The sequence below is a fragment of the Bubalus kerabau genome, chromosome 11, assembly GCF_029407905.1.
Source record: "Bubalus kerabau isolate K-KA32 ecotype Philippines breed swamp buffalo chromosome 11, PCC_UOA_SB_1v2, whole genome shotgun sequence".
NCBI lineage: Eukaryota > Metazoa > Chordata > Mammalia > Artiodactyla > Bovidae > Bubalus > Bubalus kerabau.
Genome location: NC_073634.1, coordinates 87,980,689 through 87,994,377, shown reverse-complemented (window position 1 = coordinate 87,994,377; position 13,689 = coordinate 87,980,689). Strand labels below are relative to the sequence as shown.

Sequence of the window (13,689 nt, the reverse complement as noted above, 5' to 3'; positions counted from 1 at the left end):
AGAGGAACGTTCTGGGCCCTGAATCATCCTAGGCAAAAAAGGCAGGAGCAGCACCTAGGGGTGCCTGGCTCTCCCTGGAAGGATCTGGGCTGGGTGAGCAAATGGGACAGTGCGGTCCAGCGTGGAGTGACATGGCCACCTGGGAAGCTTTCCTGAGAGCACAGTTGATTGACTTGGGTTCGAGGGAACCTCGGGGATCCAGGTCTTGGCGCAGAGCAGTGAGAGGTGGATAGAGTTTCGACGAGGAGTCCCAGCTGCACCACCTCCCTTGGAGTTCCTGGCTGTTCTTATGACAATGTAAGGCTGGCTGCCTGGGTGTGGGGTCCTCCTGCAGGGCGGGGGTGGGGTTGCGGGAAAGTCGTGGAGGTGGAATGGCTTCCCTGTTCCCACCATGGCCCTGATGAGTCGGGCACAGACGTGCACCTGCATGTAGGTTTCAGGGGCTTTTGCATCCTGGCTGGGTAGCCGGTGCTGTGGAAACAACTGCCTGCTAGAGTCGGCTTGGGTTCCTCCTCCCAACTGTGCTGTTTCTCAGCAGGTGGCTTTATCTTTCCAACTGCACATTTCTCTGTATAACCGGTGCAGAGTGTGGGATGGTGTTGTAAGGCAATCAGAGGATATACTGCTTTCTGGAACTTACCAGACCTCCCCTGGGTGCCCTTCCCCTTTGACTTCTCTTACCCAACCCTGAGTGGCTCCCTTACTGTTTGCCTGCTATTCTCTGGCTAATTTGTGAGCAGCTCGATCTAAAGTGCTGGGTCTGTTCCCTGAGTCAACGGGACCTGGGGCATCAGTGGCGCTCAGAGGTGACTGCTGGAAAGATCCATACACACAGGAAGCAGAGGCTCTGAGCAGTGATGATTTATTGGGAAGTTTAATGGCCTCTGGAGTCCCCGTGGTGCCTGCCAGGCTAGCACAATGCAGCCCATGCTGCTGGGGTGGGTGGGTTGGTGGGTGGGTGGGTGGAGCCTTCCTCTGGCCTCCCAGCAGTAATTCCAGCCGGGACCCTGGCCTGACACCTGGACTGGCAGCCAAGGGTAGCTTTGCAGTAGCGGCCAGAGCAAGGTCAGACCTGGCTGCAGCTAACCTTTCGCCCTTGATCCTTCTCCTGCTTGGACTCACCCCACAGAATGGCCTTTGGTGACTTCTGGATTCCACTGACCTCAGGCCCCCGGACTTCCCGTCCAGGCCAAGCCCACTTGGTCTGGCTGAACTCCCAGCCTGACCCCACCCTGGCCCACCCTGTCCTGATCTCTTCCTGTTGGGAGCCCAGGGTGGGGTTCAGGGTTTAAAAGCCAAGCCTGATTGGCTTGTGTATGCCTTTTTTTCATATTTTGGGTGAAGCACCGAACATGGAGGTTGAAAAGTGAAGCGAAGTGAAGTCGCTCAGTCGTGTCCGATTCTTTGGGAACCCACGGACTGTAGCCCACCAGGCTCCTCCATCCATAAGAATCTCCAGGCAAGAATACTGGAGTGGGTTGCCATTTCTTTCTCCAGGGGATCTTCCCGACCCAGGGATCGAACCCAGGTGTCCTGCATTGTAGGCAGATGCTTTATGATCTGAGCTACCCAGCTCAGCCACTCACTAGCCAGGTGGTCTTGGACAAGTCACATCTGCTTTTTGTACCTCAGCTTTCCATCTAGTAAATGGGCAGGTCCTGCCACCACCATCTACTTCATGAGCTAGAGCGCTTAGATCGTGTATTGTAATGGTTTTGTATGTGATCAGTGCTAAATAAACCTGGGGCCATATCTGTCTCCATAAACCCAGGGTCTTCCTTTAAAAATTACTTTGTCTTTTGTTGTTCGATCTGACTCTTGTGACCCCACGGACTGCAGCATGCCGTTTCCCTGTCCTTTACCATCTCCTGGAGCTTGCTCAAACTCATGTCCATCGAGTCGGTGATGCCATCCAACCATCTCATCCTGCGTCGTCCCCTTCTCCTCCTCCCTTCAATCTTTCCCAGCATCAGGATCTTTTCCAATGAGTCAGTTCTTCCCATCAGGTGGCCAGAGTATTGGAGCTTCAGCTTTAGCATCAGTCCTTCCATTGAATATTCAGGATTGATTTCCTTTAGGATTGACTGGTTGGACCTCCTCGCTGTCCAAGGGACTCTCAAGAGTCTTCTCCAATGCCACAGTTTGAAGGCATCAATTCTACTATGCTTATATCCTCTTTACCCTGAGTAAATCTGTGATATTGGCACCAGGGTGTCTTTTGGAGGGGCACTGGCATTAGAATCCTCGTGACGTGGATCAGAGCTCAGTTGTTTCAGTTATTCCATGTGTGACCTAAAACATTTCATTCTCTGTGCCTCAGTTTCCTTAATCTTTAGGAAGTAAGCACATATCATAATATTTGCCTTTCAGTTTTGTTATGAAAAATAGACATGTAGACTGAAAATAATCTCAGTGTTTTGTAGCTGTTTAATTCGTGGTTGCTATTGTTGTTATTAGTATATAAATACTATATTAGTGTCCGGATGTTAGATAGGAAGGGTTGCAGTCCCTATAGCTTAAGAGTTAAAGGAAAGTTATAAAATCAGGAATTTTGAAGCCGGAAGAGCCCTTTGCAGGCCATGTATGATTGGTTCTCGGGCTTCTCAGGTGGCACAGTGGTAAGGAACTCACCTGCCACTTCTGGAGACACAGGTTTGATCCCTGGGTTGGGAAGATCCCCTGGAAGAGAATGTGGCAACCCGCTTCCATGGACGGAGGAGCCTGGTGGGCTGCAGTCCATGGGGTCACGAGAGAGTGAGACATGACTGAGCACACACACACACACATGACTGGTTCTCATTTTATAGAAGAGAAACTGAAGCTGAGGTCAATTTAGTGACCCAGAGAGAGCCACTCAAGCCTCCGGGGAGTGTGGGTAGGACATCGGGTCAGAGCTTTCAAGGCTGGTGCAGCTGCTCCATGGGGTGGGGCATGGAACCTCATGCACCCTGCTGGATCTGGCTTCCTCACCTGGCTCAGCATCTGAGGACGTAGCCCTGGTGCTGGGCTGGGCTTGCTCCTTCAACACAGGCTGCCCCCTTGTAAGCCTTGTTCATTCAGAGGTTGCAAGCAAAGCAGGCTTTTCCCGCCTACGCCATGGACAGGTTGCCGAATGCACACAGAGATGGCAGCTTGTCTGCCAGATCAACCCTCCCTGGGGCCTGTGACTCAGGGCTCCCTCCTCCAAGAAGCTGCAGGGGATAACCACTCTCATTTGCAGCTCTTTGGTCACACAGATATCTACCATTCTCCATATTCTCTGTGTGCCATCTCTAGACTTAACCACCTCCACGAAGCCCATTCTGATCGACTTGGTATTGAATAATGTGAGCAGGAGTGAGCTGGGCACATATTTGTGGGAAGAACATTCTAGGCAAGAGGGAAAAAGAAGTGCAAAGGCCTGGGAAGGAATGGGGCACAGAATTCACATCCATTTCATTCTGCCTGTGGCTTATTCATCTATCTTCCCTCTAGGCTTTGGGGCTGAAAGGGGAGGGGGAGAGCTTATAAGAAGGTCAGTTAGAGTTTCCACCATTTTTTGGCAGATTTACTGTGCTAGGTTCTTTGACAGATACTGTACTTGCACTGTTTCATTTACAGTCTTCACAAAAACTGAGACTATGGGTGTGATTTGTCTGAATCTACAGAGTGTGGTTTCATTTGAATAACTCCGACCGTCACCGATGTTCCTGCTGAGTTTCATGAAAATCGATTTCTCTGCCTGGAAATTCCTAAAGCCCAGATTGATCAGGGGACCTCAGAAGCTGAATAACTGTTTTCATTCACTTCCTCCCGCTCTGGCAGGTGCCGGCGCTCTGCCAAGCCTTCCCACAACATTCCTGAGAGGAGAGGGTGAGGCTCGCCCCCCATGCCCAGGGGTGGGGGAAGCTGAGCCCCAGAGACTTTCTGAAGGGCCCTGTAGTTGTGTCGTGCATCGTGGGGACCAGAGTTGGAATTCTAGCCCAGCTCGGGCCCTCGACCTGGGGGCACCCCGGAAGGTCCTTGTTTACAGATGTAATCCAGACTTCTTGCCTCGACCCTTGCCTGGGAGTGATGTAAACAAGTTCAGGATGTTCCCAGAGGCAGGCAAGGTCAGAAGAATGCCTGGACTGCGGCATTTCCTCCCCATCCTTTCCTAGGCTTCTTCCTACCCCTGGGGGATTCCTGCAGGCTTGCACAGAAGAAGCCGGCTTCCTGACCCTGGGGCGCATGCGTGCTGCCCGCCTTGAAGGCCCCTCGCTGACCCAGCCAACCTGGGTTGGTTTCCTCCGCCAGGTGCTCACATGATGGTGGCTGACCTGAGCTCCCAGCCCAGCGGGAGGCGAGCACTAGGCCTTTAGCTAGCCTTCCCGCCAGAGGAGCTGACCTACCCTCTCTGAGCATTAGGTTCAGTGTCCACGCAAAGAAAGAATAATTCTTGCCTTGGAAATTGACTTTATATATTTTGAAGAGAAAATATATGTAGATACCCACTCACGCTTCAATGCATAGACGGTATTTGGTATTTTGTACTTAGTATTTTTGCCTAAGCCAAAATTCGAACCCAGGTCTCTGGCTTTAAGACCCTGAACTGGCCTGGCTTCCTTGTGGCTTTGTCGCCACAGGCCACACTGAACCCGATGTGACCACAGCTCCAGACCCTCCCAGCTGAAGGCTCAGCCTCTGAAGGCAGGGGGATGAAGTGGCCCGTGGATCAGCTTAGGGGCAGCGGAAATCAGCAGCACGTGGGTGCCTTTTTATTTCTATGTTAATAGCACTCAAATTCATGAGGTGTTTGCATGGCTTCCAAGCCCTCTTTTTGAGTCGGGGGTGGGGAGAGACGTGAACTCCAGGAGAGGGGTTAATTGACAAGATGGAGACCTCAGGCGTGGGTCTTGTCTGTGATGTGGAGGAGGGTTCTAGAAGAGGGATGAGAATGAAAATGGGGTCACTGCTGCCCGTAGGAGGGGGTGTGGGGATGATGGGTGAAAGAGAAAGTCAGAATCTAGGGTTGTGACCGGGAAGGAATGATAATGAAAAATGGTTTTAGAGTTGGCTTAGCATGAACTGCTTGAGGTAGTTAAGTCTGTTTTCGGAAAGAAGCCACAGCTCCCTCCCAGCCTTATTCCAAAGGCACCTGAGATATTGTACCAATAATTTATAAAGCCGGCCCTCCATATAGTCTTCACTTTTCCTCCACTTACTCCTAGGAAAGTTTTCCTCCTTTACCCAAAGTAGGGGCCATTGTTCCTTTAAAGGTTGCATACAGATACTCCTGGGGTCTACAGCTTGACGGTCCCTTTCATTCTTGGATTCAGGGACTGAGTGTCTGTTGGGTGCCAGGTACAAAAAAAAAAAAAAAAAGTCTAGGGGCTGGAGTTACTTCAGGAAGCACAGGTGGTGGTTTTTATACTCAGAGTGACCAGCCACCTGCCCAAGGGCCCCTGGAGGTGGGGGATGAGGTGATGACCCTGAAATGACCACTGGTATCATAACACCTAGAGTATACACGCAGAACTGTAGACATGTGAATACCTACGGTTCCAGGCGGTATTGAAGGGGGTATGGCATTGTGGTGTGGGAGTGCTCCTTTGGAACAGGAGGGTCAGGCAAGTTCTCTTTAATAAAGTGCATTTAAGCAAAGACCTGCAAAAACTGAGTCTTACAGAAGACCATTCTGGACAAGGGGCTGGAGGTGGGGGGTGTGTGCAGAGGCCCCAGGAAGGACTGTCATTGGTTGGTATACGTGAAGAATGGTGCAGGGGCTGGAAGGGAGAGGGGCCGCTCGGCCGAAGCCTTAGCGAAGATGGGCACCCACTTGAATGAGCTGAGATGGCATTGGAGGGTTTTGACAGAGAAACCCAGCTCCAAACCCACATCTGATTCCAAATCTCATTCCACTGGACCATCACTCCTTGTCATACAGATGTGAGGGCTTATTATTATTATTTCCACTGGGATGATTATCCCCGCAGCTACTCTGCTGCCCAGGCTGTGAACTTGAAAGTGGAGAGCCTGGTGGGTCCCGAAGCTGGGCAGAAGCAGCTGCTGGTGAGGGTGGGGCAGGGGAACCTGTGGTGAGAACCCACCTGGGCCTGTGGTTTGTGCCCCGTCCTCTCTACCCCATGGGTTTTACCGGCTCACCTCCAGTCTTCAACCATCTAGTGAGGCTGGTGTGAGTCAGCGCCACCTGCCACCTTAGATTAGAAGAAGCAAAAGGAAGAAGAGATTTGCTTTTAATCCACTCAATTCCGGATCAACACATCCAGACCCTTCCTATTTTTACAGATCGACTAAAGGGGGACGAGAAGGGCACATACGCTACAGATTATAAATAGAATATGGGCGAGCAGATAAAGAAGATGTGTTGCAATGTACTGCATAGAAGCCCAGAATGTTAAAACTAGCAGAGACTTCATGACTGTCTTGTCCAGATGGATACACAACTGCATATATCAATACTTAATGCTACTGAACTGTAAACTTAAAATGGTTAAAATAGTAAATTGTATCTTATATATATTTAGTCAGTTCAGTTCAGTCACTCAGTCGTGTCTGGCTCTTTGCAACCCCATGGACTACAGCATACCAGGCCTCCCTGTCCATCAGCAGCTCGCAGAGCTTGCTCAAACTCACGTCCGTTGAGTCAGTGAAGCCATCCAACCATCTCATCCTCTGTCATTCCCTTCTCTTCCTCCTTTAATCTTTCCCAGCATCAGAGTCTTTTCTAGTGAGTCAGTTCTTCCCATCAGGTGGCCAAAATATTGGAGTTTCAGCTTCAGCATTCGTCCTTCCAGTGAATATTCAGGACTGATTTCCTCCAGGATGGACTGGTTGGATCTGCTTGCAGTCCAAGGGACTCTCAAGAGTCTTCTCCAACACCACAGTTCAAAAGCATCAGTTCTTTGGTGCTCACTTTTCTTTATTACATACATTATAACACAATTTAAAAAATTAAAATAATAATAATAAAAAAAGACTGTCCTGTTCAACACTCTGCTTTAAGGTTGAGAACAGAGAAGTTTAGTGATTCACTCACAGCCACACAGCAGGTAAGAGATGTAGTCTGGCCTGGACTCTGCTCCCCTAGCTCCTAGTCTAGTACCTTTTCCAGTGATTGCAACTATGTTTTCCTTGTTGATGGAAATGAGAACAGGGAAGAAGTCAGTCACCCTTTGGTCTTGGAATCTCCTAGACTTCAAATATGGCGCCTGAGAATCCGTGCAGGGTTTTGGCTGACCTTTTGCTCTACACAGCTCCCAGCAGTTCTCCTTGGATTAATTTGAGCCTCACCTCCCTTCTGTGGCTCTCTGAGGAGCTGCGGTTACAGTCCTGCAAGGCTAAGACCTACAGTTGCAGAAAGAAAGAGAAACAGTAGTGCATGGACCTGGTCATAAACTCTGATTTAGGACTGAAGCCTTATTGTGGCTTCTCCAATTTTCCTATTCTCTCCTCATTTGTGCCTCATGACACCTCAGGGCAAAAGGGGCGATGCTTTGGTGGGCACTTTAGAGATGAAATAAACAACAGATAGGAATGCCACTGACGTCCTGGGTGCTCATCAGCACCATCCGTGTGGTCCCAGCCCCTAACTCCAGCCCCTCCTCCCTGCCTCAGGTTCTGTGCATGGCATCATCTGTGTGATGGAATGGGATTAACTGAGTTGATGGGGCATGAGAACTGCGGGAACTTTGCAGTGGTGGCATTCTGGCCAGGAGAATGGAGGAGGGTGTTGGTTTTAGGCACTGAAAGGTAATAACACCCAACTTTGCACTCAGAACGCAACGAGGCAGGGGCACAGGGTCAGAGGTTTCTGGGATAAGGAAGGAATGCAAAGCTAGGAGCTTGGGGGTACTGAGCATGTATTTATTTGGTACTTAATGGTGATATCAAGCCCTTCTGTGTAACCCTGAGTGCTAGGCTCCAGAGGCTGAGTTTAATGCGAGATTTCTATACCTCTGTTCTTCCCCATCATACCCAAGAGGGTTCTGCATTCATCAGTGAGCTTTGTGGTCCTTAACCGACGGGGAGAAGATTCACACACACACACAACTCATGTACCCATGTGAGGCAGAATCACATATGTGTGGCCCAGGTGGAGAATCTAGGTAACCCAAGTCCCATGCATACTAGGTCCAGGACCAGACCCTAGGAGTGTGATGGGTGGGATAGGGCACAGCTTCAACAGGAAATCTTGGGAAGAGGGTGGGCTTGGAAAGAAGATGAGAATGTTGGCTTTGGAAGAACAAAGTGATGGAATGCATTTCTAGGGAACATTTTCTGGCTCTGCCTGTGTCCTAAGAGAGGCATTTTGGTGTGGAGAGAGCACCAGGTTGACTTAGGAGGACGTGAGGTCAACTTTTCTCTGTTTCCCAACCAGATGGCTTTGGGTAAGTTACTTAAATTCTCTGAGCATCCGTGTTCTTCTCTGTAAAATGGGTTAGGAAAATCCTCTACATCTAAGTAAAGGAGTGTTGAAAGGAAGCAGAACTGTTGAATGAAAGACCCTGGCTCCTGTGTTGTATCATGTTAGTCACAAGTTTGCCGGAAGCTATGGACAGAGATTGTGTGAGTTTCCCAGCTGGTTGGATCTGAGTGCAAATCTTGTGATTCCTCATCACACGGCATTACCCTGTGTGACTTTTAATCTCTTGTTCCTTCCTGACTATGTTGAGGTGGTAATAATCTATTTGTGATTTATCTACCTGCTGAAGGTTTCGATCCCCCCAGTGGGTTGAAAGTTTCAGGCAAATTCTTTGCCTCCTGGCTCCCCAGTTCTGGAACAGGGTCTCGCCACCTAGAAGGTGCCCAGTAAACAGTGTTTGGCTGGTTCAGTGAATGAATACGAGTCTTTGGAAACGTTCAAACGGAAGCTGCGGCATAATGGTGGGTTTCCTGGGGCTCAGAGCATCCTTACAAGCTCGTGTTTTGCTCCCTTTCTTGCAGGACTCGGGTCAAGCTGGAAAGCCTGGAAGACGCCTATATTCTGCGGGGAGATGACGATTCGCTCTCCGACAAGCACGGCTGCCCGGCGTATGTCAGCCCGGAGATCTTGAACACCAATGGCAGCTACTCGGGCAAAGCAGCTGACGTGTGGAGCCTGGGAGTGATGCTCTACACCATGCTGGTTGGGCGGTACCCTTTCCATGACATTGAGCCCAGTTCCCTCTTCAGCAAGATCCGGCGTGGCCAGTTCAACATTCCAGAGACTCTGTCGCCCAAGGCCAAGTGCCTCATCCGGAGCATCCTGCGGCGGGAGCCCTCGGAGCGGCTGACCTCCCAGGAGATTCTGGACCATCCTTGGTTTTCTACAGATTTTAGCGTCTCGAATTCAGGATATGGTGCTAAGGAAGTGTCTGATCAGCTGGTGCCGGATGTCAACATGGAGGAGACCTTGGACCCTTTCTTTAACTGAGCTCATGCCCCACGGGGACTTAGCAGGTACCAGAAGCGAGAGAGAGGGCAGCGGAGAGGATTTCTTCCAGGGAACACGTATCGCCTGGCTTGGTAGCAAGAGGGACACGGACATTCACAGGCTTCTTGGTTCAAAGAAGGAAAACCGTCAAGGAGCTGACTGAACATGTAGCATGGGGGCCAGAGACGCAGGATGGAGGCGGGCTCCAGGGTCCTGTCGGGTGGGCAGGAGCCCCCTGGAGCTTCTCTCGCCCGACGGAGCCCCCCGGGAGACCACCCCTGTCAGCTGGGCTGCTTCCGCCTATCCCCCTTTCCATTTTGTTCCAAATAGTTGCAAATCTTGATAGAATCAAAACTCTGCCTCAAACACACATCTTGGCATCGCACTGTTAGCATTTAACTTCTTGTCATGATTCAGGGAAGGTACCATTGGCCAAGGGTTTTTTTGTTTTTAATTTTCTTTTTAAACAAGCCAGCCACCTATCTGATAATTCACGGGGTTCATTAAAAAAAAAAATTCGGTGCACAACAGACTGATGTGAAACCTGGGTGCTAAAACTAAAAGAAAATAAAAGTCCAGTTTGTGTCTCCTAATTGCGCTCTTCAACTCATTTCTTCTAAATAAACTATTGAATATCCTGGTCAGGAAATGACACGTTTAGTGCTTTGCTCCCTGAAGTGGGGGGAAAAAAATACAAACCTGTCCTTTAACCCAGTATTCTGTTTTCTGTCAATTGGTTTGTGGCAGGAAGCTCTTAGAAGTCAAACTTCCAGATGCATCATTGCTATCATAGTTTAAAGAAAGAAAAATGAAAGGAAAAGAGAAATTCAACTCTTTAATTTTATTATTTTATTTTTTTTAATTTTTTTTTTTTTTGCTGGTGAATGACGAGGGCTGCATCACAGGCATGCCTGTTTGCTGAGATGTTAGTGATGGAGTGAGATTCCAGATGCTGTTGGAGTCTGACGCTCTTGTAACACTCTGATCTCAACTAAACATTTTGTCTTTGCTTTATTGGCAACTCATGAAATGAAGCAGGTTGTCCCACATGTATGAAATACAGGGCAGCTATTGCATTTTCTTTATGGAATATGATCCTTGTAGCTTGGGAGGCCCTCTGGTTTGGACAAAAACCCTCAGTTGAGACAAGCAGGAAGGAAAATAAGCTGAAAGCTAGGATGATATTAAAAAAAAAAACAACAAAAAAAAACAGCTCTCTATCCCCATATGCACCTTTGTATTTTTCAAGAACTCTTCTATTTATTAAGGAAAATGTCACATTGTGATGTATTAAGCCAGTACTTCAATTACGGGTTAACTTGGGTAACATGTTACATGCTGTAGTTAACATTTATATATATATTTTTTTCTTTGTTTGAGTATTTCTGTCCCTGAAATAACCTTTTATTTGGCTTTTCTAGATAGCTTTATTTGATTTCGAGTGGCAAATGTTTTTCTTTTCTTTTTTTTTTTCTGTTATGGCTTTTCTATATTGCTGTATGATACAAAACTCTTTTGGCATCAATATTTGTGTTTCCAGTACCTCAGTTGTTCGGATTTTACTGCCTGTATATGTTTTGTGAAATGGTCATGTTTTTGGGTAGGTGACACGTGGACTCTAGTATGTAAATGTTACTTGAATCTGTGCTTCATTATAGTATGTGGCATGTATGTGCAGACCTTGGATGCTCTATTCCTACTTAGCAGGAGCCCGGCCTCATTCCCAGGAGGGCGGCTTAACCATTCATCGTCAGGAGACAAGGAGGCCATGGATTTGCTCTGGATTCTATTTTGGTAACAGGAGATAAAAAAGGAGAGAGGGTTTTTTACATTCTGAAGATGGGGCTGAGTTAAGAAGGACCTGTTTTTCTTCCTTCTCCCTTATTTTTTAAGTACCTTGTTGGAGGAAAGATTGGTGACATGCATGGTGGGAATCTATGGCCTCTGGTGCTTTGTCCTGTATTCGGTTTAATGTTTTTGTCCTAATCTCTTCAATCAATAAAATTGTGCGTATTTAACTAAACTCGTGGGGTCTGGCAAATGATGATTTTTCTGCTGTCTGGGATTTGAGGCCCACCAGCCTCAACCTCAAACCTCCACCAGCCGGGAACTCACCCGTTCTCTTAGGTCAACACTCCTTTGTGAGTGAATCACTATCACTATGTATACAAAGCAATATACATGGTGTGGGCGTGTGCTGGCTGATTTAGCTGGAATATCTCACTGTATTCACACTTCCGGAGGTATGAATTATGTTCCTATTACAGGTGAGGAAGTCAGCCCAGACAGTTTATAACCCGACGTGAAACCACCTTTAGGTGAGTGAGGAGTGAACCCCAAGTCCAGTGAATCCCAAGCTGGCTATGCTTTCTAAGATTTTAAAGCCCAGAGGTTCTGAGGGCAACTGTAAAAGTAACTGGAGGAGTGAGGCTTACCTCGGTCTCAAATAATGCAGGATTCCACATGATTCCCCAAGAAAAACAGTTTCCCCTGCAAACCTGATTGGAAATCATCAAGGAGGAGACCACCTGGCTCCCAGAAGTGAATGTCCTGCCAGCAGCCTTTCTCTAGTCAAAGATCCATGTGTTAGGGTTATCAGAGATAGGTGGGCTCTCCCAGCAACACTATGCACTGTAGACCTGATTTAAGAGACGTACCTCCAGCCCAGAGAGGGTCAATTCAATCCTGAAGCATTTAGTAGGTGCCTCCTCTGTCATTTCAGTGCATGTTGGGGAAACAGACAAAGACAGTAGGCAGCATCGAGTGGTGGGTAAACAGGTTCATGGCAGCCCACAGGTTGGGCGCCCCCACCTGACTAAGGCTGTCAGTTTGTGCCCTGGAAGGGGTGGCTGCTGAATCAGTCCAGATGGACATGGCTTTGGGTACTGAAGGAAGAGAAACAGCACTACTCTAAGCAGACGGAACTGTGCGAGAGAAGAATTTAGTCCTCAGTGCCAAGCTATGGATGGAGTTCATCAAAGTACTCGCAAAGGTGTGGTTTTGTGGCATTTGGAAGGACATGGCAGAAGAGGAGGCTTTCTAGATGGCTGGACCCATCTTCTAAATTCACAAAGTGCTTATCATCCAGTGAAATCACCTCTGTATCCCCAGCAGCAGCTGGCCCTGTGCCTGGCACGTGGTGAGTGTTTGGTAAACAATGGTTCATTGATGTTTAATTTGATCTTCCCAAGCCAGGGATCAAACTGGTGTCTCTTGTGTCTCCTGCATTGGCAGGGGGATTCTTTACCACTAGCGCCACCTGGGAAGCGCATGCTGAGGGCCTCTACTGCTACTGCTGCTGCTACTGCTAAGTCACTTCAGTCGTGTCCGACTGTGTGACCCCATAGACGGCAGTCCACCAGGCTCCCCTGTCCCTGGGATTCTCCAGGCAAGAACACTGGAGTGGGTTGCCATTTCCTTCTCCAATGCATTGAAAGTGAAAAGTGAAAGTGAAGTCGCTTAGTCGTGTCTGACTCTTGGCGACCCCATAGACTGCAACCTACCAGGCTCCTCTGCCCATGGGATTTTCCAGGCAAGAGTTCTGGAGTGAGTTGCCATTGCCTCTGTATGCTGCTAAATTTCTTTCCAGCCCTTCTAAGGGGTGCATCATTAGAAAACAGCCTTTGCAAGGACTGGAGCCCACCACAAGTGGCTTTTGCTAGGACCCAGAAAGGCTGATCCAAATTCTTTGCTCTTTCACTGCCTGTGATTAAGCAGAAGTGGGCCTGCTGCCTAATGAGTGCCTGTTTGAATTGCGTTCTGTCAAACCTTCCCATGCGTGGTTGCTGGGGGGAGAGAGTGGTTGGCACACACACTTCCAGCCTCTAGATGAAAGCTTCCATCGTGGTAGGGACCCAGAATCAGCAAGCTTCCTTTTTCTTAACATTTCAAGTCTTAGCCAGCAGAAATCTTTATTCAAGCTTGCCTTTGGGGATAGATACTACATGCCTTTGCTACTTAACCCAGTCCTGGGGCAGGGCCAGAGCCCAGACCACTGGGAGTGAAGGTGGAGGCTGGGGGGGGGGGGTGGGTAGTGAACCAGGCTCTGTGTCCTCACCCTTCCATTAGCCATGACCGGGTAAATCACTTTTATAAGGACCAAGGGTGTTGTGAGGATTAACTGAGATGAGGTGAGGTAGGTCAGAGGCTTAGTCCTGAGCCAGGCTGACCCGGAGACTGTGGTAATAGCAGCCAAGGGCATAATGAGGTGGAGTTCTTACAACTAGGGATGGCCCTGGAGTCAAGAATTTATCAAGTGCCATCAAAAAGAGGTGACAGGGACCCACTGAGGCCCC

General features: G+C 48.8%; 1 protein-coding gene across 1 annotated transcript in view; it reads left to right on the top strand.

The window, feature by feature from the left end:
• The window catches only part of TRIB2 (tribbles pseudokinase 2), a 29,686-nt gene extending 17,635 nt beyond the window's left edge, over positions 1-12,051 (top strand). Inside the window, exon 3 of the mRNA XM_055540904.1 lies at positions 8,926-12,051. Within this exon, the coding sequence (XP_055396879.1) occupies positions 8,926-9,394 (469 nt within the window). The 3' untranslated portion in view covers positions 9,395-12,051. The remainder of the gene's footprint in view (positions 1-8,925) is intronic.
• Positions 12,052-13,689: the final 1,638 nt, after the last annotated feature.